This window comes from Perissodus microlepis, chromosome 19 (assembly GCF_051167445.1).
Source record: "Perissodus microlepis isolate ML-2025 ecotype Zambia chromosome 19, ASM5116744v1, whole genome shotgun sequence".
Lineage (NCBI taxonomy): Eukaryota > Metazoa > Chordata > Actinopteri > Cichliformes > Cichlidae > Perissodus > Perissodus microlepis.
Genome location: NC_140479.1, coordinates 25289639 through 25316855, shown reverse-complemented (window position 1 = coordinate 25316855; position 27217 = coordinate 25289639). Strand labels below are relative to the sequence as shown.

Here is a 27217-nt window from a genome sequence, read left to right as displayed (position 1 = left end):
ATCCAACCTGCGTTACTCAGCAGAGCTTTCTGTTTGTTCTCAGGTATCTGAATCACGTGCGGGCCGCCGTGACTCAGGACATAGCTGGAGGATACACCTCAGGTTTGGCGTGTTATCGCGCCATCCAGGACGCGTTCAGCGGGCTGTTCCCTCTGAAAGGCTGAAGAAGCTGCTCCAGTTAGAAATGTGACTGAAAAGACTTTAAATATTGCACTACTACCACTACGCTGCTGTGGGTGGGGAGTGCTCTGACTTATATGTATGTTGTATGTAACTTTTTAAATTTTGTGCAAACTTTATTTTTTAAATAAATGGCAATGAACACTGAGGTTTTGTCTGTCATTTTGCAGATTTATTTTAAAATTAAATGCAGACCAGAATTAAAAAAAGAAAAAGAAAAGAAAATGCAAATGACTTAGTCACAAAGCTGAGCCGTGACTTCTTCAAATAAACAATATTTAAGTGCAAAAAATAAAGTCAGCTCCTACGCTGATCCTCATGGTCCTCATTGTGCCAAGTCAATATTTATCCTTACGTTGCATTTGTAGTTTCTTCACACTTCTGTCTCTTTGAGGCTGGTTCTTCAATGGGTTCTGTAGACAAACAGAAAAAAACATCATAGAAACCATCTCTGTGCCAACGTTGAAAATTAGCTCTGGAATTTCAGCACATATAACAGCGCAAACACAGGTATTCATGCTTTACTTTTAATTGTGTCTAAATTATGGTCACAGAAATCATCCCCATGCATGCAAAATTCACACCATGGGCTAGGTAATGTCTAAGTTAAGTGGGAACTTAAAATGTTTTGACAGAAAACTGAGGAAATAGTTTCATAATAAAAGACAAACATGCTTTCCTCTTGTTTATTTTCAATGCCTCTTCTTCCTACATTTATGGGATGTTAGGGATTTTTCCAAAAGAAAAGTCTCAATCTGCCAATTGCTATAAACTGTATATGGGTTTTTCCTCCCATCCCCTCAGAACCAGCTGGGCTGTTTTGTTGTTCTTGTTTTTTTTGAAGACCTCATAAGGAGTGATTCCTTACCCGACTCTTCAGCATCACTTCCAAAGAGGACGTCTTTAGAGAGTGTGAACCTCACACACATCATATCTTTGTTGGGAGCCACGTTGCGCACAAAATGCACAGAGCATCGGTTCTTCAGAGGGAATCCGAGGCTGCGGGAAGCTCTCTCCACCACATCTGTGTCAGGGTCATCATCTTTGGAGAAGCCGTAGCAGTGCACTGTAGGTAGGTTCTCATCACAAGGAGGCTCCTGGTGGTGCAGGAGGCCCCTGAACGCATCCAGGAAGTCCAAAGCTAAGGCAGGCAGGTTCATCACCACATGAATGGCAGATGTTCCCCTCATCAGTACAGGCAGCTCCTGCTTTAAAGGTCCCCGGATGAACGCCCTGCCGTCCAGATTGAAGGCTCTGACTTTGCTCTCCACCTTGTTGAGTTTGCAGTTGTGCTGCAGCCATCGGTAGGACTCTGGGTTGAGGTCGTTGGCTAAGATGCTGGCACCTAAGCGAGCAGCTGGGATGGCGAAGGGTCCGACGCCAGCGAAGACGTCAAACACAGTGTCGCTGCGCTTGACGAGCTGCACCACCCGCTGGTGTTCTGTGCTCAGCCGAGGGTTCCAGTACACGCGAGAGAAATCAAACTCGTACGTCACCCCGTTTTCTTTCACCTGGATCGGGACAGCGATTAGCCTGTGCACTGAACATATGTAATAACAACAAGTGTGAAACAGGGGGCTCTGTGGAACTACACATACTTTGGCGACCATGTTCTCCTCTCCAGCCAGCACTTCCATCTTAAAGTTGCGGTAAGTGGAATCGATTATGTTCGTCTTATTGACCACACAGGTGACACCAGGATTTTTGTCCATGATCACCTGACCTGCAAGAGAAGGCAAAGAAAAGAAGCCTTACTGTAAATTTGGAAATGATGGGTGATCCCAGCTGATCCACTGTTTCTGTTAGCTGTATTTAGTCAGATGTACTTGTCATTTTGACATTTTAAGACCCCTGCAGAGAGGGGTACCCACATCAGTTCATCTTGGTAAGTTTGGGTGACACATTAAAAAAGTAAAGTGAATAAATAAGCAGAAAGACGTGTAGATACTTCAGTTTGTAATAAAACCTCCCCCGGTCCAGGCAGCAGCCTCTCACCTATGAGGTTCTTGTATGCGAGCTGGTGGTCCCTCAGGTTCATGTGTGCGATGTGGCCCACCCGACTGAATGCAGAGGTCACATCCTGACCTTGGGGAAGCACAGCCTCCAGCACTTCTTCGCTCTTCAGGTTGTCATAGGTCAGCTTCAGCTCATAGTAGTGGAGCTCCTCACTGACACTGAACGACCTCAGAGCCTCAGCTTCAGTCTCACTGAAGGAGCTCGGCGAGGAGACTCTGTGAGGGTCCAACAGGACCAAGCGAAAGTCACTATTCTGCTCTTTGTCCTGAACCACCCTGGGCACACCAGGGCGCTGGATGCTCGTCTTTTTTAGGCTTTTCACTACTTTGTTTAAGACCCCAATGGGCACCCGTAGAGCAGGGACTGTAATAGTCTGTGTGAAGGCGTCTTTGTCCAGAGAGGTCATACCCCGGACCTCTGGAGGGGGTCGGTACAGTTTAGGCTCCATTATGGGCTTCACAGCCAACCAAGGATACGCTGCAGAGCAAAAGCAGCGGTGCACAGCGGCAGGATTCAGGCTCCTTTGAGTTTGTGCAGATACAAAGATCCTGCCGAGAAACCTACGAACATAATAACGCCGTAATAATCAGGCAGAAAAGAAAAAAACATTCAAATTATCAGAACAAAGCTTAAAACAAAAGTATACAATTAACCACTAACGATAAACCAGATCCAGACAGCTCACCTCAACATCCTCCGATCACAGGCATGCTTGAACTACGTCATAAGACGTCGACCACCGTCGAGCGGTGATTGGTCAAGCGAGCAGAGACTCGCATTTTGATTGCATGGTGTGATTTCTGACGTGTAGAACGCGACGGAAATAAGAGGCACGTGACTCAACATCAACAGTGATCAGCTGACAAGTTTAGAGGAGGAGAGTTTGAGATGGTATCGTAACTCTGCGGCTCCCCGTCTCCTCTCAATCTGCGAGGGTTTTTTTTTTACGCTAATAATAAATTTGTTTCCCGCTTCGGTTCCCCACCCACAATGAGCATCAACAACGATGTGGACGTGGTCCGTGAACGCACCGCCCAGGACACCGAAGAGACTGCACCTCTGTTACAGGTAAAACAACAGGCGAAGACCCAAAAGTGAAACTGCGCTGAATGACTTGCTGACCTAAAATCTACAGTATGAGACAGAAAATAAATGTGTTCCTGTCACAAGGAAGAATTTATGTGTTTTATATAACTTTATTTATCCAAGAGACATTTTCAATCTCAGATAAAAAAATGATTTTTTTCTTCAAGATAAATCTGGCGAAGGTGTAGCAATAATTGCAACAAATCTAAAATCACAGTTCAATAAACATATTTTAAATGGTCCAAATAAAAAAAAAAAGTCAAACATCAACAGTGACTTTTTTGTTTAATTTAATAATAAACTGTGAATTACAGTAGTTAAAATGGCTGGTTTTTGTAGTGTTGTCAGTAAATCAGGCTGTCAAAATGTCCAGGAAAAACATCACGTGCTTGTTTTGAATTGCTTGTTCATCTGTTTTCTGCCTGTGTCAGCACTTGCAGTGAAAGTACACCCAACACCAGAACCTCTTTTTCTTCTTCTTTTTTTCCCCCTCTCACTTTGTTTCCTTTGGGCTTCCTCTCTTTTTTTTGCCAATAAATTATGTCCAAAATTGAAGTAGACAAATATATGATTTTTTTTAATATACTGGCATTATTTCAGTATTTCACTGGTTAAAAATCCAAAGGACCAGACAGGGCACAAGAGAGGTGAAGAAGAGAGTGCTTGGAGACAAGTGACCAGGATGGACAGGATTAGAAATGAGTACATCACAGGGACAAAGTCGGGACGGTTTGGAGGGAGGGATAGTGGCTATATTAGACCAAGGATATTGAAGATGGAGCTGCCAGGCAAAAGGGAAAGAGGAAGACCTCAGAGGAGATTATGGATGTAGTCAAGGACAGGAAGAGGGTTGGTGTGAAAGAGAAGCGTGATTTAATTACATACCATGGTTTCACAGTTAAATGGTCAATTCTACTGTCAGTCCCTCATTTGAGGATGTTGTTGTGGTTATATTAAATCAGTTGTCCACATACACGCTGACAGACTGCTCAAAGCTGCTGATGAATCCTGCAAAAACCAAAGTGTCTCCATCTGCACCTCTTCAGAATGTGCAATTTTAATAGTGTGCAGGGGGAAATGGAAAAAAAACAACAACAAACCAAAATCATATTTCAGCCTTTGAACCACTTATTCTTTGATTTGATGTCAGACTAGATTAATTTAATGTTGTTTGCCGAAGCTACTTGAAGCTAAAACAGTGCACTGATAGTGCCGGTAAAGACTTTATTGTGACACAGAGACTATTTCAGTGCCCACTTAAGTGTTTAGAATTTTAACTTCAGACAAAAACTTTTTGACCTCCCCCGTATTACAGCATTATATTAAGAATGACTGTTACAGTCATTTTTAAAACATCAGTAATGTATGTTTAGAGAGTTTAGAAGTTTTAGCTTGTCTGTCTAAAGGTAACGAGAGACTCTTTCTAGCTTGATTTTGTTAGTTTATGTGGCTGATTTCAGTGAGCAATATAGAGTTAGAGTTCAAATCTAAGCAAGACATAGTGTGTGGTGTGTGTTGTTGATTCAGTGTTTGAGAGTATGTGAGGGTTCCCATAAATTTTGTCATCATGGTGTGAACATGCGGCTCAATCTGGACGTACACATGTTTGCAAAGTACTGAAAACAACATGCTCTCCCTCCTTTGGTTACTCTGTTTAGGGGTCACCACAGCAGGTCATTTGCCTCGGTCTCAGCCTATCCTTAGCATCTTCCTCTGTCACACCAACCCTCTGCATGATCTCCTTGAATAGATCCATCAACAATCTGTGTGGTCTTTCTCTTTTCTCCTACCTGACAGCTCCATCTTCAACATTCCTTGTCCAATATATCCACTCTCCCTCCTCTGTACGTCCAAACCAACTCAGCTTTGGCTCTCTAACTTTGTCTCCAAACATCCATCACAGTGGTTGGATTTCTTCTTGTTTTTCTTCCAACTGTGTTGAATTGTACCCTGTGCAAGCTGGGATAAGCTTTACCTCAGTGTGCCATGCTTTACAATAAACTCCAGCTACTTTGTATTTTTATCCATTTGGGGTCTTAGTTCACTTCCTGTTTCTCAGTACTGTAACAGGGGGAACTGCAACAGCCTGAAGGTCAATCTAAGCTTGTTGTGACACTGACACAAGAGTTGCCACTCGTTCTGTCCAGGATATCCCTCATTAGAGAGGTCAAGCAGTTTGGGCAGCTCCCCTTATCCTGAGCTCAGGCAGCTGTCCCACAGCCAGCAGCTCAAATCCCTCTCCATCCATTCCTATTTCCATTCCCTGATCCTCCATGCCACTGCTGTGCTCTTTTCATGACATCCATCATCAGGGCCAGCCAGTTGTTCTTAATACTGTCATGAGTAATCTTCCTGAGGCTCTTACAAAAATAATCAGATTTCTTCTGCTGCATCTTTTTCTTCATGCTATTTATATTGTGTGTTATATGTGCAGGGAGCTGTGCTATCCAGAGCCAGAGGTGCCTCCTTCGCCTCCTCTGTGTTTAACCTGATGAACGCAATCATGGGCAGTGGCATACTGGGTCTAGCTTATGCTATGGCTAGCACTGGAATAGTTGGGTTTTGGTAAGAATCTTCTCGGTGCGTAAGGCAGAAAAATGCATGACTTGACCCCTAGTATCCCAGACGATATCTGGATTAGTTTTTTTTATAATTCCTATAGAGCATCTAAAACTGTGTGTTTATTTTTACTTTACAATTTGATACGTGCTTGTAAAGATATGATGAGAAACGTTTTTTTCCAGTATCCTGTTGGTGCTGGTGTCCAGCCTGGCTGCGTACTCTATACACCTCCTGCTGAAGCTCTGTGACCAAACAAGTGGGTGGGATGCAGGGTAACACGTCCCTGTGGGTGTATCCAGGGGGCTTCATCCAGAGTTGTTACATTTAAACACCCTCACTTGATTTTTTCCCCCTGTTCCATTTACTTATTATTTGCATCCTCATTGTGAGAAACTTCAGATGATGTTTAAATAATATTTTACAGGAGCAAAGAGAGGAGATAAAAACCAGATAATCCCATTTTTCCCTGAAGAATTTTGTGATGTGATAGTCATCCTGACATCGTTTTCATGTCCGATTCTTCTTTTTTTTCCCTCTTCTTCTTGGCTCTAGGTATCAATTCATATGAAGACCTCGGAGGGAAAGCCTTACGAAAACCAGGAAAAGTAAGTGTTGATTTTTGGATTGCTGCACATTTGCCCTGCCAAAAAGTTTATACAAGTTTTTCCACCGTGACCAGAGAACTTGCTCACACTGACTATCTTTTTAGGTTCTGGTTGGAATCGCTATTCTTATCCAAAATATCGGTGGTAAGTGAGCCCCCGGTTCAATGTGCAGTTACATACATCATTTCTGACATGCTGGACAGGAACTGATTTTTGTGGGATTTTATAGGAGAAGGGTGGTGAAGAGGGTGAGGAGTGCTGCAGGGTCAGACTATGGTCAGTTTATTTTGGAGGTAGATAGCGCCTCCTGCTGGTGCCCAAATGGCTGGGGTTGTACAGCCACCCTCCTGTGTGGCTATTATCTCGATTCCCTGATAACCTCTGACCCTGCAGCCGCTGTCTCCTCCCCTGAGCCTGAAACACGACTTCTCCTCTAATTGATCGCTGATGGTAAACCCACTCCCACCGTCTGTGTGTGGAGTAGCCTAATGGGACCCCTCCCTTTATTTCCCCCACCCCCTCACTTCTCTCTCTTTCTCTTACTGTCATTCCTCAGCCACAAACCGTGCTTCCCAGACAGTCGAGAGCTGAGGTGATAGCTCCTCTGCAGTCATTAGTGGCACGGCTGAGTGGATTATTGCCGTGCCCTCTGGTATGTGTGCGGTTTTCCCAGCATGGGGGCACTACGTGTGAGAGTGTGAGAGCCAGCACTCCAGCATGCATCTGTCTATACCCCGGGCCCCTTTTATAAGAGTGCAATTAGCCTCACTCTGGGTAAACATTCATCTGCACTGCCAAAGGCTGATGGGCCAATTGACCTTAATTACTGACCAGCCCAGGGCTCTCACAGCCGGCTTCAGCCCTTGTCCTTAATGAAATGAAAGTGGCTCTGGCCTTTGTTGAGCACACTCTGCCGCTATTTGCTGACCACACACAGAAGGTTTAGGTCAACTTTTCTTGAAGTTTACATACGTACTTATTATTATAATACGTTTTCTTACCACTTGGCAATGCTTTCTCTTCACTCAGGGTTTTTTCCCCCCTGCTTTTTTTTGAAGATGCAAATACTGTCCCACCAGCAGTTTCCACAGATGTGGTGTTATACTTACAGTAACCAGCTGCATCGAACGAAACCATTGCATCATGTCTGCTGTGTGTGATCTCTGTCAGCATGTCTTTATTTGTCTGTGGCTTAAAACGACACATATAATATAAAAAATTTTCATGCTTTCTTTAAGTTGACGGATGAACTCTCCCAGGGTACGTTTTTGTGTAATCCGCTAAAAAAAACCCCGCAGCCTCAGAGTAACATCTTATTGACAGATTTGAGCGCTTGCATAAAATGTCTGCAGTTATTCTCAGAGAGGGAATGTCCGTGCGTCTGTGTGGGCCGAAGTGTTTCTGGGGGGAATTTTCTTTCATAAACAAATACAGGATCTGGGGGATTAAGGCCAGGCTTATTTAACGGCAAGCGCAAGATCTGCCCTCGGGGTCAATAAGGGCCCAACTAACTCTGGCTAGCGTGGCTTCACAAATCTAAATCCCTTAACATTATCTCCTTTTATAACTGGCCACACACTGCATCTGAATACCAAACGTGCTCACTTCTGACGATGCTCTCTTTCCCCCTTTCTTGCTTGCCTATTTAAGTTTTTGGGGCTTCTAATACTCACAAAAAGTGACCCCCCCCCCCCCCCTCTCTCTCTCTGATTGGTCGCCTGTGCATCCTGTTTCCTAGTGAGGTGGAGAAAGGGGGAGAAGTACCTGGATTAGCGTCAGAGATCATTATTGTTAGCATTCCTCCCCCCTTCGCACTTCTTCGTCCTGGCTGCTACTCGCGGTCTCCGGCAGTTGGAAGTCCTGCATAATGTCCGCTCCTCTATGCTAAGGGCTTTGCCGGTGATCCCCTTGAGCTGCCTGCCCCACCCGTTTGCATTGGAGCCGTAGTACCTCCCCCCCCCCTCTTCCATCCTGCTATTTCCTCACACTGGAAAAACGCTCATCATCCTCACACAGCAGCTTATGATTGCTTGTGACAGCACACATTCATCTGCTGTTTTTATGTTTTAGTAGTTTGGTGTGATTATGGGCTTTTTTTCTTTCTTTCTTTTTTTTAATAAACACTCAATTTCTGAACCCTTTCTGTTCTCTCGCTTCTCAGCCATGTCATCCTATTTGTTCATCTTGAAGTCGGAGCTTCCTGCAGCCATCAGCAGCCTCCTGAGTGCAGACAGCACAGGGTGGGTATATCCAGCGCTGTGAGCTCGCTTGTTTGCCAAAAAAGAAATTCAGCTCAAAATCTGTCACAGCTGCGGGTTGAACAAAGTCATTCTTTTGAATTAGCTGCACTGAGATAAAGAATGAGTCATTCCTGTTCCCATGATGTTGGAGATTATACCTTTTTGGCCTTTTTAAATAAGTCAAATTTGACACTTGTGCGCCACAAAGCTACACAAACTGGAATTAGTCGGGCAATAAGAAGCGCATGAATAATGTCGGGGAAGCTCCCTCGCTAAACCAAAATACACTGCTAATGTTTTCTCTGTCTGTCGTGTAGCGTGAGGCATGCCCACAGGAAATGTATTCCCGATACGAGAGCCATTCATCACCTATCAGCAGCAGCCAGTGCCTTTCATTGGTCTGCGTGGACATGCCTGCAGAGAAGTCCTTGGCAAAGAATGTAACTTCTATCACTTTATTATTGGCCACACTGGTTTAAGCAAGAGTTGTAGCTGCTCTCAGCCCTATCCGTCAACATCTGAATCTTCCACACACAGCTGCTTTGTATTAGTGCTCTCCTTTCACCCCCACCCCCCAAAATCTCTCACACATGTTCCCCGGAATCAGACTGATACAAGGGGATATCAGTTTTGCCATTCTAATTACAGCTCACTGCTGAGGGAAACAAAACATTTCTGTTAATGAGCGGCTTTGAGATATTAACAGACGCGCACATTCGATTCCATCAAAGCCCAAATAAATGAGTTGTTTTATATTAAAACGCGTTTCTTTTATCTGGCTCATTTATCACAATACGGCAGAGCGAAAACAAAGTCACGCACAATCTTTTCTGCGCTGCCGCTAACAGACTGCGTGTGTCCCGCTTCTCTCATCGCGTTTAAATTCAAGGCCAAAGACACGGACAGCTGTGGATCTGGGATTGTGCGGGGCCAGATTTATGCTGATGTTCGAGATTGACTCATTGGCAGTCGTGCTCCGGCTTTAACCGAGAGCTATCCTGCATCTCGTTATAGCGTGAAATGTTCCACATTTCATGGTTCTTCTAGGTATCCTGTGACTTTACAGTAAGCCTGGAGCCTCCAGAGATCCCTTTTTTTTTTTTTTTTTACAAAAATGTCTGCAGGAATGAGAGCTTTTTTTTCTTTAATTTAAAGTGCTTCTTGTTGAAAAGTGATGTGCAAATAAACCGGCCTCGCCTTAATTAAGATTGGGTCGAATACTTCACGTAAACTTGGCTTGGAGCAGACCTGATTGGACCAGAGAGAGTCTAGGTCAGAGCAGAGGTCTCGGTGACATCCAGTTACAGGACAGAAACGGTGTAGACGCGGAGGCAAATCCATCAGCGCCTATGGTAACGCCACAGCTGTGAAACTGCCAAACAGGGGTCAGTGGGTGTTGATGTTGTCAGAGCAGGTGCTGCTTGACTCTGGAAGCCCCCATAAAGAGCGGTGGAGCCAGTCCCTCACGACCCCCGCATACAACCCGCAGCAAAGAGCCGGGCAGCACCCGTCTCGACCGCCCCCGGTGGAGCCGGCATGCCTTCCACATGTGTCACCTCGAACGCCAAGCCCCCACCCCCACCTCCTCCTCCTCATTTTACTCCCCGATCTCGAATGAACTGCCAAGGCTATCCCTCGGCAAAGGAAAATATTATTCTCCCTCTCCAAAAACCCAGCAAGTGAAATGTGGTCTCATCTGATGGAGCGACACAACGTTTGCATGTGAATTACATAATTGTTATGGTTTGCAAGAGCTAAAGCCTTTAATTCATACCACATGATGAATCTGTCGCTCTGTATTTGAGCACGAAATGGAGACAAATTTCCAGAGCCGGCCCATCTTAAGGCATGGAAGAATACTCTCTCCTATCCCTGACCTGATAATGAAACATGTGGCTTAATTCAGTGTTAACCTAGAAATAGTAATAGTTCATGCCCTTGCTGTTTTTATTCATTCATTCATTTATTTATTTTCCAGAAATGCCTGGTATGAGGATGGCAGGCTGCTTCTGATCATAATCACACTTTGTGTCGTTCTACCTCTGTCCTTGTTGCCTAAAATTGGTACGTTAAGCGATCCTCAAGCGTGTTATTTATTTTTTTCTTGTTTGGTTGCTTCTTGATAGATCTTTCTCCCATCCTTACAGGCTTCCTGGGTTACACTAGTAGTCTCGCCTTCTTATTCATGCTGTACTTTGCAGTTGTGGTAAGCTCTGACACGAACCTCCATACGTCCGTCTGTTTGTTTGTTTTTTTCGTTTTTGACTTTATTTATTATCTCGTGTAGGTCGTGGTCAAGAAATGGTCCATCCCCTGCCCACTGCCCCACAATATAACGTCCCTTTCAGGTGCCTTCAAGGTAAGAACAGCATTTCTTTCAGCACATAAATACTCTTTTGAAAACAACACGGATCTGGTGCAGTATGGTCCAGAAGGTCACGGGCACGGGATTAAGAGGAAAGCCCAGGAGATTGAGCTTACTGATTGTGTCTGCACAGGCTGATGAGGACCAGAGAAGGCTGCACAGATCTGTGTATGGTAACTGATGCTGTTCCTGAAGGACAGGAAGTCCAGATGACCTTGCCTGATCCTGGAAATCAACTCTGACCTTTAGGAATTAAACAGACCATACAAAAAACCTGCTATGAGCTATATTAGAATACTTGTTTCCCTTAAGCTTGAAATTAAGCTTTACTATTTGCAGCAGCACTGCTGAACTCATCTCTTTCTAGAAATAACCGGCTCACTTTTTCACCTTGTTTCTCCAGATATCAAATTCCTCTGACTCAGAGTGTTCTCCAAAACTCTTCGTCATCTCTAGTGAGGTACGTATAGGAAACCAGCGTTTTTCCTCGGCACTGAACACGCGGAGGCTTTGAGGTGGCAGTGAGAAGCTGTTAAACGTAGATCTGCTGCAGCTGCTCCACTGTGTTGACAGGTCACACTCTCACCTGTGAAGTGTAACCTGTACGTGTGGAACTCAAGCACACTACGCAGCTGACACGTGACACCGATTTACACTTTCTCGACCGTTTCCTATAATGTGCTCACACGGCACTATAGATGTATACTTGCACGTAGTATAAGATGCATTTAGTGGAAGAAAAGCTCAGAAAGTTCACACTTTTCGATTTGCATCCTCACTCTTAGCAGCCCAAGCAGTAATTACTACTATGAGGACCATACCTTGACCCACCTACCTCCTCCCTCCAGTGTAACTGAGTAGGTTGTTAATTTGTTAATGACGGCTGTGCTCTGACTGATGTGTGTGTGTGTGTGTGTGTTTGTGTTGCAGAGTGCCTATGCCATCCCCACCATGGCCTTCTCCTTTCTGTGCCACACGGCTGTCCTGCCGATCTACTGCGAACTGGATCGGTCAGCTTCACATTTATTTCTACTATTTTTGCCTGTTTTCTGTCATATGCATCCAGTTATGACAGAAAACAGCTGCTTATATTAAACACGGCAAAGTTTCAAGTAGTTAGAGGATGCATGAGTCAGAAGCTCAGGCTTTAGGCTCCTCTACATGCATTTCCTACAGTTTGCTTTCTATGTGGAGAGGAGGTTAAATGACCTGACTTAGGGGCTCCACCAAGGCCCAGGATAGGATAATAAGATAAATTATAATTGTTATGTATCATTTAAAGCTATTCTAAGTCTATGAATAAAATATGGAGCTGGAAATGACCATAATAGGTGCTTGTCACGTGAGTGCATTATTATCGCTTTGTCTTTCAGACCTACCAAAGCCAGGATGCAGAAGGTCACGAATATCGGCATCAGCCTCAGCTTCTTGCTGTACTTTATTTCTGCACTGTTTGGCTACCTCACCTTCTACGGTAAGTCATCAGGGACACTTTCATTCAAAGGAAAGCATTGTCCCATCACTGTTTTCATCTTCTAACTTTTAGCTCACGTGGAATCCGAGCTGCTCCTCAGTTATGATGCATACTTGCCCCGGGACATCATGGTGATAACGGTTCGACTGGCCATCCTCCTGTCTGTGCTGCTGACTGTGCCACTTATACACTTCCCTGTGAGTAGACCTGCTTCATAATAATAATAATAATAACGATGCTTTTTCACACAGGTTTGTTTAGTGCTTCTTCTTTTTTCTTTTTTTAGTCAAACTGTGAAATTGAAGAACTGAACTGAAAATACTTGAAGGCTTTGTTGCTCATTTTTATGTTGTTATTGTGATCAAGATGGTTTTATTTTTCAGTTCCACCTTTTTACTCTTTAACTTTATCAATTTAAATTTATTGTCGCCTAGAAAATTCATCTGTCTCTGTTACTGTGTTACAGCTGCCAGAAAAGCAGATTACTTCACTTTCCTTCTTTCTGCTTTAAGACATTTAGTTGCAATAACACTCGAGTGCTTTCAGCTTGAATGAGTACTGTCTGTGTCTGTGTGCTTGCTGCAGGCCCGTAAAGCTGCAATTTTGATGCTTTTCGGGGGGCGTGCCTTTTCTTGGCTGATCCACATCGCTGCAACTCTAACCATCCTGTGTGTGGTGCTGATACTTGCCATCTTTGTGCCTGATATCAGAAATGTGTTTGGAGTAGTAGGTATGTGGTACTTTGAAAATACCTTTAACATATGGGAGTGGGGGGGGGGGGGGGGTATCAATAGATATTATATTGTTCATAAATTATAGATATATTTTTATTTCCTTACCTGTAACCTTTTAAATATGAACAGGCATTATAAGCTGCCAATATCCCAGTAGCCCACAGTTATTGATTGTACTGGCTAGAACTGCAGTATCTGCTTATACATAATTAATGGCTGGAGTCCTGCTCAAACAGTTTATAAATCTCCTATCATGAGCCTTTCCTGTTTGTTCCTCAGGATCAACAACATCCAGCTGCCTCTTATTTGTTTTTCCGGGCATCTTCTACCTCAAAATCAGCAGGCAGCCCCTCAGGTCCTTCGACTCTGTTGGGGTAAATGAGCTCTTCCGTAAATAGAAGATCTGGTGATGAAGTTGCATACATTATATTTTGAGGTAATCTGGTAATTTTTTCGATTTTTTTTTTTCTTCTCTCCCCTTCAGGCTGCACTACTCGTGGTCTTTGGTGTGATTATGGGAGTCATCAGTTTCTGTGTTATCGTGATCACATGGGCAAAGAGCTCCTAGCCCCCTTCTGGTCTCCTCCCCCAGACCAACAATAAAACCAAAGAAAAGGAAGCGTGCACCAAACAAACTGAAAGTTGAATAAATAAAGGGAACAGCATCGCCCCCAGGCATTTTATTTATGATAAAATTATTCTACATTTGTTTTTTTCATGTTCTTTCCAATCTCAGCTCAATGTTTACATCTCCTGTACTGTACTGACTTTTGTACTGTACCTAATTCAGGGCAAGTCTTATCTTTTTTTTTTCAAATCTGATGTGTGGGTTTGTGATACAAAGCTGTAAATTTACTTTAATGTGCTTGCTTTTTCATTTCTACTTGTTCTGTGTTTGCAATTTTTGCACTTTATGTAAATTATTGACCACCTGATGAAGACTACATCGAAGTTTACTGCTTTCCTAAATTTTGTATGTGACACTATATGTATTTGTAAACACAGTGGGTTTTATGAATCACATTTATTTTTTGGGCATTTGTTTTGAGTGTCTTTGAGCTTTGAGCAGTCTAAAATCAGGTAAAACTATTTCTGCTACATTGTCTACTGCGGTGAATGTGATAAAACCGGTGATCAGTTTGTTGGTTCATTATAGCGCACGCCATGTGGGCCTAATTTAAAATGATGTGTTAGATTGTATCAAATTGCCAGCACTTGATAAAAGAGACATTGTTTATGTAATGACATGTCAGTTTTGCTCTATTTAACCACTAAAATGTCTTTATCAGTTTTCTAGAAAGCTCATCAGTCAAAACATGTCTGCTTGTTTGATTGGCAGGCACACTGCTGACGCTGAGGCCCCGCTCCTCAGTTGTACTGTGGTTTTCAGCCTGTAGCTAATGAAAGCCACATGCTCTGTACGTTTCTAATCATGATGCTGTTTAGATTGTCTTCATGCTGCCTCTGGAACCTACGGCCACCCGACTGCTGCTTTTAATCTGAGGAATTAGGCAGGCTGGCCCCCGCCATCCCTGCGAGAAAGCAGCGGCTGCAGGATTTTCACGCCACCCTTTTTTCTTTTTTTAAAACAAGGTTCAGTAATGCAGGGAATATCCCCCTGCTTCAATCCACCCCTCTTAAGGACACTCCCAGAAATAAAGGGCACCACAGCTGAATATATATTTGGTTGTCATGAGGGGTAGAAGCAATGAAGTATGACAGCAGAAAAAAATACTGAAATACATTTTTTCCAAATAATTGTAATAATTTTGGGCTTGAAGGAATAATTTAAAGAAATGCTAGTGAGAAAGTCCTTAGATAAAGTAGCTATAAATGTAGTGGGAAAACAACAGTGTTTCTGACAAATAGGAACAGAAATTAAGAATCGTGACCTTCTCCTGCACGGGATCATTTACAAACCTCTATACTAAACGCAAAAGCAGAGCAAGATTGCCACCTGGTGTCAGACTGTGTCCACAGCAGTCCAGGTCAGCACCATTTCACAGAAACTCAGGCGTCCTATGATTTATCAAAACCTAACTAGGTGAAGATAACCACATGCTCAGATATTTTTCCAGGTTTATAATGAGCTGGAAAAATGCATGTTAACTCAAACCAGAGCTGGGGTTTTTTTTGTTTTTTTTTTAAGTGGAGATCTGACTGGGTCCCGAGTCCTCGGGCCCAGAGGTGGGAGTGTTTTTGTTTAGTTAAACTCACTCACACCCTGGGCCCATGTCCAGCAGTATGACAGCACCATCTCCCAGGGTTAAAGGATGGAATGAGCCAGCAGAGGAGCGATGGTGGGCCGGAATTAAGCTCCCGCTGGCAGCCGCCACTTTTGTATTGTTTCAAGAGGTGTCGGCTGTGTTCTTTGAAAATCATTTTCTGTTGTTGGAAATCAGGAGAAGGGCTGGCTTTGAACCTGGTGTCCTCACTTTGACCTTCAGCCTACTTTGCCCATCCTGTGTGTGAAAACAGGCTGGAAACCACTGGATTAGATATGCAGAAAGTATTATCTACGTTTCTACAGGTGGCTGGAGACTGTTATCAGTGTGTCTTCTCTCTCCCTCCCCTCACCCCACCCAGTCACGGCAGACGGCTGCCCCTCCAGAACCTGTTTCCGCCTTTATTTCCTGTTAGGAAGGAGTTTTTCCTTTCCGCTGTTGCCAAGTGCTCGGTCACAGGGAGTCGTCTCATTGTTGGAGTTTTCTCTGCGTTATTGTATTGTCTTTACCTTACAACACAAAGCAACTTGAGGTGATTGTTGTGATTTGGTGCCTTTATAAATAAAATTAAATTGAATTTTCTGTTGTGGTGGACGTCAGAAACTGAAAATCTCAGTGCGGACAACATCTGCTTTCTGTTTTCCCGCATAATCTTGTTCAACAGGCATTCCTGGCTGAAAGGTGCTTCACATGAGCTTTTTAAATGCCGGTTGGCATGATGAGTGGCTGTCCTTGTTAGTCACGGTGGGGACTGCAACTCAGAAGAGACGCCATCAATACGCAAGTGTCATCACTGATGAAGTGCTCTCCATTTATTTATTTTTTTCCTCTTTCCTCCCATTCTCTCTGTTCCCTCCATCTACATTCACTCCATGCCGCTTTTCTGCTTTTAATCAATTTCCATGCTCTATCAGTAAACATGTTCTTTGTGTCACAGTAAGAGCATTCCTCACTCTGAGCACTCTTTCTGAAACAGCACACGCTTTGGTCATAGGAGAATGTGACCCATTTATACTCTTTATTTCTTTATGATTTTTTTAAATATCATATTGCTTAAATAAGGCCTCAAAGCAGGAGAAAAACACGATTAGAGATCTTTATATGTGACATGGTGCAGTTTGACAACATCATCTGCTCCTGCTTTTCAGCTTCAGACAAACCCGTGCTGCATTTGTAGATGAGCGATGTCCTTCAGCCCTTTCACCATGGGAGTTCCCAAAGCTGTGTATTAACTGAAAACCATTGTGTGCAGCAAACTCATCACTTTCTCGAATAAAGGGGAAGAACTGACTGACACACACATCACCTGCCAGTTCACAATAAGGGCCAACACAATAGCGAGAACACAATGACTAAAAAATAAACTTGACTCCAAGATTGCAGTCCCTATATAGTCCTCGAGACACTATACCCCTCTGTAGCAGAGCCGTATGTTTTCAGGACTGGAATCAAGGTCAAGAGTGAAAGAGGAGGTTTTATAAATAAACAAGGGAAGTTTTACAAGGAAAAGCTTTGTAGTGGTTTGTCAATTTGGCATGTAACGACCAGAGGTTGAGGAGTAAGGAAGAGCGCCGATGGAGGCCCAGTGGTCAGCAGCGCAGTGTGGGATTCTGTTTTTTTTGGTTGGGAGCAGGGGTTAGTTTGTGTCCCTGCAATCCCATCAGCCCTGCGCTGAGCCTTTAATGCGGCCCTGACGCCTTTCTGGCGCAGGGGCCACGCTGCCTCACATCTGGAGCCAATTACCCTGGAGGGGCTGTGACAGAGCCCCCACCATCCTCTACTCTCTGCTCCTCTGTCCAAAGCTGCTCAGACCACTCTCACAGTTGCATTCTTCTTTTCACAACATCATGCTTTATTTGTCAGTCCTTTTCCTCTTTCTTTTTTTTAATTTGAAAACCATAACCTCCTCTACACTCAGAATCCCCCCCCAATAAGCTGATAAAGAAGAATAACAGGGTATGTTTGTGGCCGAAGGGCTTAAGAGAGCACTACGTAATGTCAGAGTCTCTTGTTTGAGGCCAGCTGTGTGTGTGTGTGTGTGTGTGTGTGTGTGTGTGTGTGTGTGTGTGTGTGTGTGTGTGTGTGTGTGTGTGTGTGTGTGTGTGCGCACAGCCTTACCTGAGGAGAAGCTGGGGTCTTGTGACTGGACTGTAGCACGGGGGTTAGTCCTGCTGCTTGGACCCGATGACTGATGAGGGTAATTGAGTTTGTGGTAGTGCAGCAAGCGTGTTAGGGGTGTAGACTGGCCCCGTAGGATTTCTCTCACCGAGGTCACAAGCGCTGGGAATGGGCTTCACCATATCTGGACCATACTCTTGTTAGTTCCCACCCCACAGTTTGGCACCAATGCTATGGTTCATTAGCTGCAGCTATAGGGTGTACCTGGGCAGAGAGCCAGGGGATTGAGCTGTCCTGGGTTACACAGACATAAATTGAGAGTGTAGACTGTGAAGCAAATGTGGAAACTCTACAGGTGGCTGAAATTAAGCCATATACACAGAATCAGCCTGCTCTGAAAAAAGGAGGGGGGAGGCTTTTGGTAGCTGGCTTTGTGCTCGAGGCAATAAAATCTTGGCATTTTAAGGAGATACCTCAGAAGTATGTGTTCATGCCTTTGCATGTGTAAAGCATGCACATGTCTAATGTATATGTACACATGAAGCTCACAAGTCTGTGTGTTCTCAGTCTCTGGAGTCATGGAGAGCTGCAGACGTCTCCCATGGGTGCATAAATTCACGATTTGGCCGTGACAGCCTCTTCCAGAGAGAGAGAGAATGTTAGGCTGGAATGAGGGGGAAGCCATGCAGGGCAAAGAGCCACTGAGTTGGCAGACAGAAGGAGAAAAAGAGAGGGAACTGCTCGTAGAACAAAGAAAGAAAACAAATCATCCTGAGCTGTAAAAGTGCCATCTCTCGTTCTGGGGTAAAATATGAGCGAGTGGAAGAAAAATAGATTTTTAAAGTTTATCATAAGAGGGATGTGAGCAGAAAGGAAGAGGAGGGGGTGGAAGGTGAGGGCGGATCAATGGATTAAGCAGTCTTACGCTGCCCTCTGCTGGACAGTTCAACAAAACAACATTGAGGCTTTGCTGAAAGCAGGAACACTCTTATGACCTTTCTCAAACTGTGCACAGAAATAGCACTAAAATACCCCGACTCTAACATGTATTTTAAAAAAAAAAAAGCCATGTGAGAATACCTGAACATTTGCTCCTGCTGGTCGGGGTGATCTGCAACAAATATTTAAAGGGGCAAAATGTTTTATTTTCAACCACCAGCTTTGAGAGTCCTGCCGCTGATTGCTGTAAGTGCACTGACACTTTTTGCACTGAATCAATCTGCTATCGGCCCGCTTTGGCATTACGACCTTCTCTTCTCAGTAAGGTCATGTCTGAGAGGCCGTTTACAAGACATCCTGGATTCAGGGGATGTGCAAGTTCTGGGACCCCAGCCCTTTATTTATAACAGCTGGACCAGAGAGATGTGGAGTCCTGACATTTGGCAGAGTGGGGTGAGAGGTCAAGTCTAACACCAATAAAGTGAAGACTTTGATCGTGGCATTTATGGATGGAGGAGGTACAGCACCCTCAGAGTGGGAGAGAACTGGGAGAGAGTGGTGTTTAAAGAATAAAGAAAAAGAGCACTCCTGCAGTTAGGTGAACCAGCCGGTCAAGAAAGAAAAAAGAAAAAGAAATTAAGTAGCTGAACTTTTACTTTCACTTCAGGATTTATTTTACAGTCCATTCCCTCCTGCTGGTTCACTGAGCCCAGTCAGAGGATGTCAACAAGCACAGATGTGCATGTAATAATACATTTAATTACTGCTTTTTTGTGTGTGCTGTAAATATTGAGGAAAGTGCAGCTTTAATTCAAGAGGTTTAACAAAAATATTGCATTTCCTGTTCAGGAAATGCAATATTTTTTTATATACAGACTTTATAATTTTCAGGCACAAGTGCTATTTAAGTGCTTGCTTGACTGACAAGCACTTTCATGGCCAAGTGGAATCTGTTCTCTCATTATTCCATGACAAATTAAGCAGATAAAAATCTGTAGTTGTTAAGCGTTAACACAGATAGACAAATACATGTTTAGCACAACAAGTGCTCTCAACATGAGGTCCAAAGATATAGGTAAAGGTGGCCATCATTAGTCTGAAACACTGGAATAAAACTATCAGGAAGATAGTAAAAGCTCTAGGAGCGGCCAAATCAACAGTCTGGTGCATTCTTATAAAGAATAAATGCTCCTATACGGCTCAGCATCTACCTGGAAACCACAGAAAACAACTAAAATGGATGATTACAAATGCTTTGCTTGGTTAGAAAAAGCATTCACAACATCTAACCAAGTCAATAACACTCCCATGGAAGCATGTGTATCATTGTCTACAATCATGAGACGCCCTTGTGAATATAAATGCAGTTTTTACAATGAGGTGGAAAGCACTGGCTTCCCCGAAGAGCAAGAAGGCCAGATTAGACTTTGCAAAAAAGCATCTAAACGGCCTGCACAGTTCTGAAAAAAAAAAATATATATGGACAGATTAAATCAAGATTAACTTGTACAATTAAAATGGGAGTATGGAGAAGAGAAACAGCTCTGCTTAACATACTGTGGCAGGAGTGTGGTCTCTGGTATGCTGCAGTGGAGGGGTGGGGACAGGTGTGTGTGCTGTGACTGATGACTCTCTCTCCCTATATAGAGTGATGGCAGAGACTGACGGGGTGTGTGTGCAGTGGAGGAGCTACAGAAGGAGCTGACTCCTTGCTCGAGAGTGCCTTAGTCACAGCGAACTGCTAAACAAGCGAAATAAAGAAATGCAAAAACACGTCAAACACTGTGTGTGTCGGGTGCTTGCTACACATGCCGTCTGTGATGGTGGGGGCAGTGTTAGGGCATGGGTATGTATGGCTGCCAGTGGAAGCAGGTCCCACTGTGGCTGCTGATAGAAGTATCAAAATGAACTGTGAGGTGTGCTCAGATTCAGTCAAATGCTGCAAACTGACTGGACAGCAATTCATGGTGCAAATGGATAATGACCCAAAGCATACTGCAGAAGCACCCAAGAGTTTCTCGTGAAATGAAAGAAGTGAGTCAAGTCGGTCACATGATCTCTGGCTAATAGAGCGTGCGTTTTAGTCAACTGGAGACCAAAATACCCACAAACCAGCAGCAACTCCGTTTGGCTGACATAGCATCTCAGGAGACGAAACACAGCATTTGGTGATGGGTTCTAGACGTCATGGAGTCATGAAATATTAAAAATGATCCTTATGGACCTTGGGATGGGGATTGGTTATATGCTGTTCAGTAGTTCTCAAAAATCATCCAAATTGTAATGGCCTAAATGTATTGAGGTATGTCTTTGTATCGTTTGGTACTTGTTTTATTAGGCCTGATATGTCAAACTGCATGTAAAAACTCTATAAATAAAGAGGGGGGAAAGATCCTTATGTATAAAATTATGTTAGTTTGTCTAATTAATTTTGAGCTTCTGAGAATGACAGGCTCTATGTAAAGATATATGCAATTCTTAAACAGTCAATTAAAGCTGAAAGTCTGCACTTCAATCAGATCTTCAGTCTTTGATTTCAGATCCCCTGCGGTGGTGCACAGACGCCAAACTGCATGTTAATACGTCACTATGGCTCTAACTGGAAACATGATACTTCCTGCTTGCTTGTTTGGTTTAAATTACATTAGATTTTTGAAATATTTCTCATCATAACGTCCAACAATACACTAAATAATAAATATCAAGTCTCGTTCCAAACTGGTCTGTTTGATTGATTTTTACTTGGTGTGCCCTGATAGAATCCATTAAGGCTCTAAATATAAAGACAAAAAGTAGAGCTTTGTATACTTACTTACTTACTTAAATGTCACGTCTCATGTTCGTTTCAGGGTGTTTCATTGTATTTACTGATCTTTCATGGCCATCTACTGGATGAAGAGCAAACTGCAAACATAAAACTATCAATACACTGTGTAAAAGTACTGCAGATATTTAAATAAAACATCCAGTTCTTTATTTATTAGTTATTTGCATTGTTTTTCTTTAATTTAGAAACAGATTTTTTTTCATTTGTTGTTTTTTTTTCACTTCTGCAGAAGTGCAAGGCTAAGCTGTTGTCGGGAGCTCTGATGCGAGGGTAGATTTTCTTTGTTGACAGCCTGTGGTCAGCTGATCTGTGCTGGTTCTGATCAGAACTGATCAAGCCTCGGTTTCCTACTCTTTATGGTTTTAGCAAGCTTTAGATTAAAGTGCACTTAAGCAGCTGTTACACGAACTATGACAACTGCATGTAAAAAGTATCCAGTCAAGTCTGACAAAGAAAAAATTTCTTAAATCTCTTTAAAGGTTTTTAAAGCCTGATAAAGCCCTTGAAGTTATAAATTAGAAACTCGGACTCTGTAGTGCATGATAAGAGCCAAAGGCGCGATATTTCATCACAGAGTGAAGGACAGGTGAAGCGCCACAACACCTTACACAAACAGAGTGTTGCATCATGGTCTATATAGTACCAGACTCCTTTTTTTTTTTCTACACAAAGAACTACAATATAATCACGTGACACACCAACCCGACAGTGACAGGTTGAGAGGTTTGCTGATGTGTGTGTGTGTGTGTGTCAAATGTTATGCGGAACTTGTGCCTCCTCCCCAGCATGCTGTTGCTTCCTATTTACTGAAAGCATTTGAAGCAGGTTCGCACCGATACTGGCTGCAGCTTTTTGCGCTCACAGTAAACGCGCTGCACAGACGGTCAGCACAAAAACCTTTAGGTCAGGATGAGCTGACACCAAGAACTGTGAACAGATTTGGTCGTTGTTGACCTGAAGTGAGCGTGAATGACTTTTTCTCCATATTGTTTTTAAAATATTATTTTTAATTTGCCTGCTGTCTTTTTAACTTAGCGCATATATAAGCTTAGTAAACATGAAGTTTAACGGGTATCTAAAGCTCCGGATCGGCGAGGCGGTGGACCTGAAACCGACTACCTTCTCCCTCCGCCACTCTGTCATCTTCAACAAGGCTCCTCCAGCCATGGACCCCTACATTGTGGTGAAGGTGGACGACTACAAAATTGGGCAGACTCACACCAAGCAGAAAACCAACATGCCCACGTACAACGAGGAGTTCTGCCTCAACGTGAACGACGGCAAACAGATCGAGCTGGCTGTTTTCCACGACACTCCAATCGGATATGATGACTTTGTGGCCAACTGCACCATTCAGTTCGAGGACCTCATCGAAACTTCCAACACAGGGGAGACTTTTGAGGGATGGGTAAGTTTTAGGGTTCCCTTGTTTTTTTTGTTTAAGTGAAACTGTCATTTAATGGCTGTTTAAGTGTTATTTCTTCCATTTAAATTTAGACCATCCTTTAACCATAAACATGGGTGGATCGTCTGTCAGGATGCCCTGGGGCACAGATGTGCAGCTGGCCACACACCACTACATACACCTCACAATATGAGAGCAGGCCTGTGGTCTCGTACTGAGAACAGTGCCTAATAATAATAATAATAAGAAGAAGAAGAAGAAGAAGAAGAAGAAGAAGATGTTTTTATTATTAAAGTACACACACTAGACCTCCAAGCAGAGTTTATTGGTTCAACCCGGAGCCAAAAACGCCTCAGATCCAATGACAGTATGATGGCATTTCCTGCCATCATACATTGCCTTGGAAAATTAAATAACAGCCAGAATCAATATACCTGAAGGTCCAATACCAAAAATACTTAGTATTTCCAGCATGATCACTCACATCACTTACAGCTGCCACATACCCAGACATGAACCAGTTCCTGTTTGCTGGAGCAGTAACTGACCCAAAGTTTCTGCCTGTCTCATCTCATGTAGCTTTATTGTAGTATATGTATGAGAAATAATGCGAAGGAAGAGACCTTTAGAATTCTTTATAATACAGAAACTTTAGTGTCAAAAGCTCTTAAAGAAATTTATCACTGATCCACTTTTAGTTGGTAATGTGAAATGGGCCTACTGTTTACAAACCTATGGATGGCTTAATGGGAACATATACTTTTATTCTTATTTTTTGTCAGATATATATGCAATTTAAATTGCATATTCATGTTAAACAAGGCTTTAACTATGTTAAAAATGCATTATACAGACAGCTTTGAATTAGGGAACGGAATCAAAGAGTATCTCAGGAGCTAGTGTGATATTATTTTGATACATTGCCCACAATAACATTTGAATACAGTATTCTGTGTAACTGAAGGAGTATTTTTTTTTTTAAAGGGTGAAAAGCTGGAATTTTATATGCAGTATGTACACTGCGGTGTCACATTAGTGTATAACTGATTAGTTCAGTGAATTCTCAGCTGGATGTTCATCATCTTTACTAAAGCTTCTGTGCATTTTACCCTCATTCATTTGAGTAACACCCCCCAGTGTGTCTGTAATTGCATGGCAAAAAAAATGTATTGTAATTTTATTGACCCACCTGTACTGGGAATGCTAAATTTTTACTTTCGGCAACAAAAATGTTACAGAGATTTCTTTATAGTTATCTTCAGGCCTACGAAGCCAAGCTGCTGTCGTCTTGCTGCCAATATATATGTAAACATTTCAGTAAAACAGTGTTCTTCAGAAGTCTTACTGACTTTTAATTTACTCTTGTCAGCAAATACCATGCTAGCTTTGTTAGCTTTGGTTGTTCCTGACAGCAGACCTTTCCCATGTCAGTCATGCATTGTATGCCGATTAACTGAAGCATGTACAGGAAAAAAGCTGCACATGTGTTTTTTGCAGCTTGTGACTGAAAGACTTAATTGACCGAACACGAGAAAACAAACAATGCAAAGGGCATTAATATTTACAGATCAGTCACATGTTGCACATGTTGCACATGTTGTTCATGCGCTTATTCCTGGTTAGATTAAGGTTCCAAAATAAGCAAGTTAAGTTGAGATTCAATTTTTAATCAAGAACAAACAAACCAGTGAACAAATGCAAAAATAAATAAGCGTTGCTCACAGGCACGCGGTGCTTCTCCTCAGCAGGCTTTCTCAACGCTGGCCAATCAGACAAGTGTGCTTTAAGTCAGTTTTTTTGTTTTGTTTTACTTTACAAGGGTAACTTTCTGAATTTAAAGTCCCAGAAACAAAATATGGACCTTATGATGAAAAAAAATCATCCTATATTTTCTAATCCTGCTTAAATTATTAATTTCTTCTATCCATACCTAAGCAATTTTAAGACAACGCTATAAGACTGATTAAAAATGTAGTTCCAGCTTGATTTAGAGTAAAAAAAAAGTTAACCTCTAAAGTCACATTCACATTAGGCGCTATTTTAACTTCACATCAGAGCTTTAATACTTTATGAACAGCGTTTTAGAGCAGGTTTAGAAGACAAAGCCTGTTATTAAGCTCAGGGCCCTGTTCACTACACGCCTCAGTGTGTGACTAATTTTCCCTCTTTTTGTGCCTGAAAACACTAACACCATCCCGTCTGCACCGAGGTCCTCCCTGCTTCTCTCTAGGAGGAGGAAGAGGTTTAAACAGAGTCCGAGACTTATTTACTCATTTTCTTAGGCAACATAAAGTGTTGGGTCAAGAACCTCTGTCATAAATGTTGCTCATACTGCCTTAGAATTGTTATTAGCAGCAACCATGGTCACAAACCACACATGTAACTGTAGTGGGGAGGTGTTAATTTTACTTATAAGACCTGCTAACTCACAAGCAAATACAGAGAATTACCCAGGCCTGCACGAGCTGCCTCTAGAGACATGTATTTTTATAACTTCCACACGTCTGCTCTCAGCCGTTTACAGAGTTTCACAGTTCACAAAACTTTGTCGATTGAGGCGTAAAAGAAACTTTGTCCAAAATTTTGTTGCTATAATACCATATATGCACAGTTTTCAGTGGAAAAAATGACCTCATGCAGCTTAAATTAAAGCCTTATGTGAAGTACCACAGTGGTTTCACTCTTATTTACACTGAAACACAAAAAAGTGCTTCTTGAAACTGGAGTTTCCCTGTTCAGACTTACTCTCATCCCTTCAGGACTATAAGCCACTGCAGGTGTGAACGTAACCTGAGCATGGCCCTTACGCTGTCTCCTCACTTTCTCATTACGTCATAGCACATTAGAAACAAATGCCTCATAGAGTCCTTTTAATGTGGCGGTTTTGTATAAATCAGCAATAATATGCAAATTGCAATATAATGCAATAGTGCTATAACCTTCAGTAGTTCTCTATCTCACATTTGGAAACAGCTCTGCCCTTGCACATAGCACAGAGGTTAATTTTATGTATATATATATCTTGAAGAAATATACTTCATTACACCTTAACAGCAGAATTACTAATAAGGTAATTAACTGATTTTCATGAGCAGTGCATGTATTTATTGGCAAGAATCAGCACTTTAAAGTCCCCTGAGAGTTGCATTTGTAGAGAGAAGCATGACTTTCAAGACTGCTTTTGCACACATTTACACCAAGACCCCAGAAGTGTAGGGGAAGTGGTATGAAAGTGGAGCTTGGTCTGCAGTTTTAGAAGAAGTGGCTGGTTAGTGCAGCTGACTTTCTCACTTCAAGACACAAATTCTAAGCTGTTATCCGCTAGATCTGAACTGTGAAGGCTTTAAGGGCTTTGTTGTCAGAAGTGCTGGGCTGGTTTGTTTCACATGAGGCGCAAGCCTCCACACGCCCACACTGCTGTTTATCTGTCTTCTCACCAGGCAGCTGATCAGCTCTCTCTCTTACTGCTAAAATAGTTACTCTCAGTTGGCTTGTGTTCAAATACTCTTCTTTCTGTGTTGCCTTTTTTTCTCTCTCCCTTCTTCTCACACCTTCTTGTGTCCAGGAAAGTAACCTCCACAAAACTCTTCGTGTCTTTTCTTCTGGCTTTTACTGGACTCAAAGCACAGCTTAAGCAGAATTCTTCAGGAAGTTACTCAACTCCTCCATTTAACCCAAAGGCGTTCAGAGACATTTAACATGGCATTTATACACACACACAAGCCCAGCTCCTTTGACTCCCACCTGCTGACAGTACCCAGCACTACTTTGTGATGTCTTTCGCTTATTATTCGGTTGTTTAGCTGCTGTTTATTTTATGTGTTTGCTCTAATCAGTCTTGAAGTACTTGTGGATGTGTTCATGCAGTGGTTTTTGAGGGTTGCAAGCTATGAAACTAAAAGTGGGTTAAATGTGGCCCCTCAACATTTTCCACCACTGATTATTGTGCTGCTCGCTTGGCTGAAAAAGGGACCCTACCCTCCTCCCGTTTACAAAAAAGAAAAAGAAACTTCCCTCTCTATGATGTAGCATTCAGTTGTTCTGCTTTTTAACTACAGCGTCTTGCTGTCCTTTACCTTTACCCACAGTTATGTGAGATTACTTTAAGGTCTGTATAAAAATGTGCACTTGCACAGCTTGCAATGGTTCCCTTTCTAAAGTAAGTAGAAATGTCTGCATGTCCTGAAATAGATGCAAAAGTCAAACCAAAACCTTGTTATCACAGATTTAATTTTCTGTAGCACCACAGTTCTTTATGTGTTTGTATAAAGATAAACAATATGGACACCTCCTTTAATCTGCCCATCTGCCCACTTGAGCTCTGTCACTCAGTGAGAGGGAAACAAATTCTAATGTCTTAATGTATTGTAGTTTTTTGATTATTATTATTATTTATTTATTCACTTAAACTAAGCAGCAGTCAAAAAGGCAAAGATAACAT

At 42.6% G+C, this 27217-nt stretch overlaps 4 protein-coding genes across 9 annotated transcripts in view; 3 read left to right on the top strand and 1 right to left on the bottom strand.

Moving 5' to 3' along the window:
• The window catches only part of mnat1 (MNAT1 component of CDK activating kinase), a 32110-nt gene extending 31782 nt beyond the window's left edge, over positions 1-328 (top strand). For both annotated transcript variants that reach the window (XM_084914263.1, XM_084914262.1), the window contains exon 8: positions 44-328. In XM_084914263.1, the coding sequence (XP_084770389.1) occupies positions 44-164 (121 nt within the window). In that variant the 3' untranslated portion in view covers positions 165-328. The remainder of the gene's footprint in view (positions 1-43) is intronic.
• Positions 329-330: 2 nt separating this feature from the next.
• trmt5 (tRNA methyltransferase 5) lies at positions 331-3016 on the bottom strand. Its single transcript, XM_084914256.1, has 4 exons — positions 2882-3016; positions 2176-2756; positions 1049-1903; positions 331-593 (listed from the first exon to the last, which is right to left on the bottom strand). Exons 1-4 carry the CDS (start codon positions 2887-2889, stop codon positions 532-534), a joined length of 1506 nt encoding a protein of 501 aa, XP_084770382.1. The 5' UTR covers positions 2890-3016; the 3' UTR covers positions 331-531.
• A 52-nt stretch (positions 3017-3068) lies between these two features.
• Positions 3069-16069, top strand: slc38a6 (solute carrier family 38 member 6). 5 transcript variants are annotated; one of them, XM_084914260.1, is made up of 17 exons: positions 5832-5847; positions 6027-6100; positions 6397-6449; positions 6554-6593; positions 7006-7101; positions 7688-7709; positions 8611-8689; positions 10668-10753; positions 10837-10895; positions 10977-11048; positions 11458-11514; positions 11985-12064; positions 12428-12528; positions 12601-12725; positions 13114-13258; positions 13542-13636; positions 13747-16069. In XM_084914260.1, exons 3-17 carry the CDS (start codon positions 6409-6411, stop codon positions 13828-13830), a joined length of 1182 nt encoding a protein of 393 aa, XP_084770386.1. In that variant the 5' UTR covers positions 5832-5847; positions 6027-6100; positions 6397-6408; the 3' UTR covers positions 13831-16069. The 5 variants fall into 5 exon arrangements, with proteins under 5 accessions (XP_084770384.1, XP_084770383.1, XP_084770387.1 ...); XM_084914258.1 differs by lacking the exons at positions 5832-5847; positions 6027-6100 and adding an exon at positions 3069-3264; XM_084914257.1 differs by lacking the exons at positions 7006-7101; positions 7688-7709 and adding an exon at positions 3071-3264 and having other exon boundaries at positions 5717-5847.
• Positions 16070-22143: 6074 nt separating this feature from the next.
• Positions 22144-27217, top strand: part of prkcha (protein kinase C, eta, a) — a 31336-nt gene continuing 26262 nt past the window's right edge. Inside the window, exon 1 of the mRNA XM_084914740.1 lies at positions 22144-22779. Within this exon, the coding sequence (XP_084770866.1) occupies positions 22429-22779 (351 nt within the window). The 5' untranslated portion in view covers positions 22144-22428. The remainder of the gene's footprint in view (positions 22780-27217) is intronic.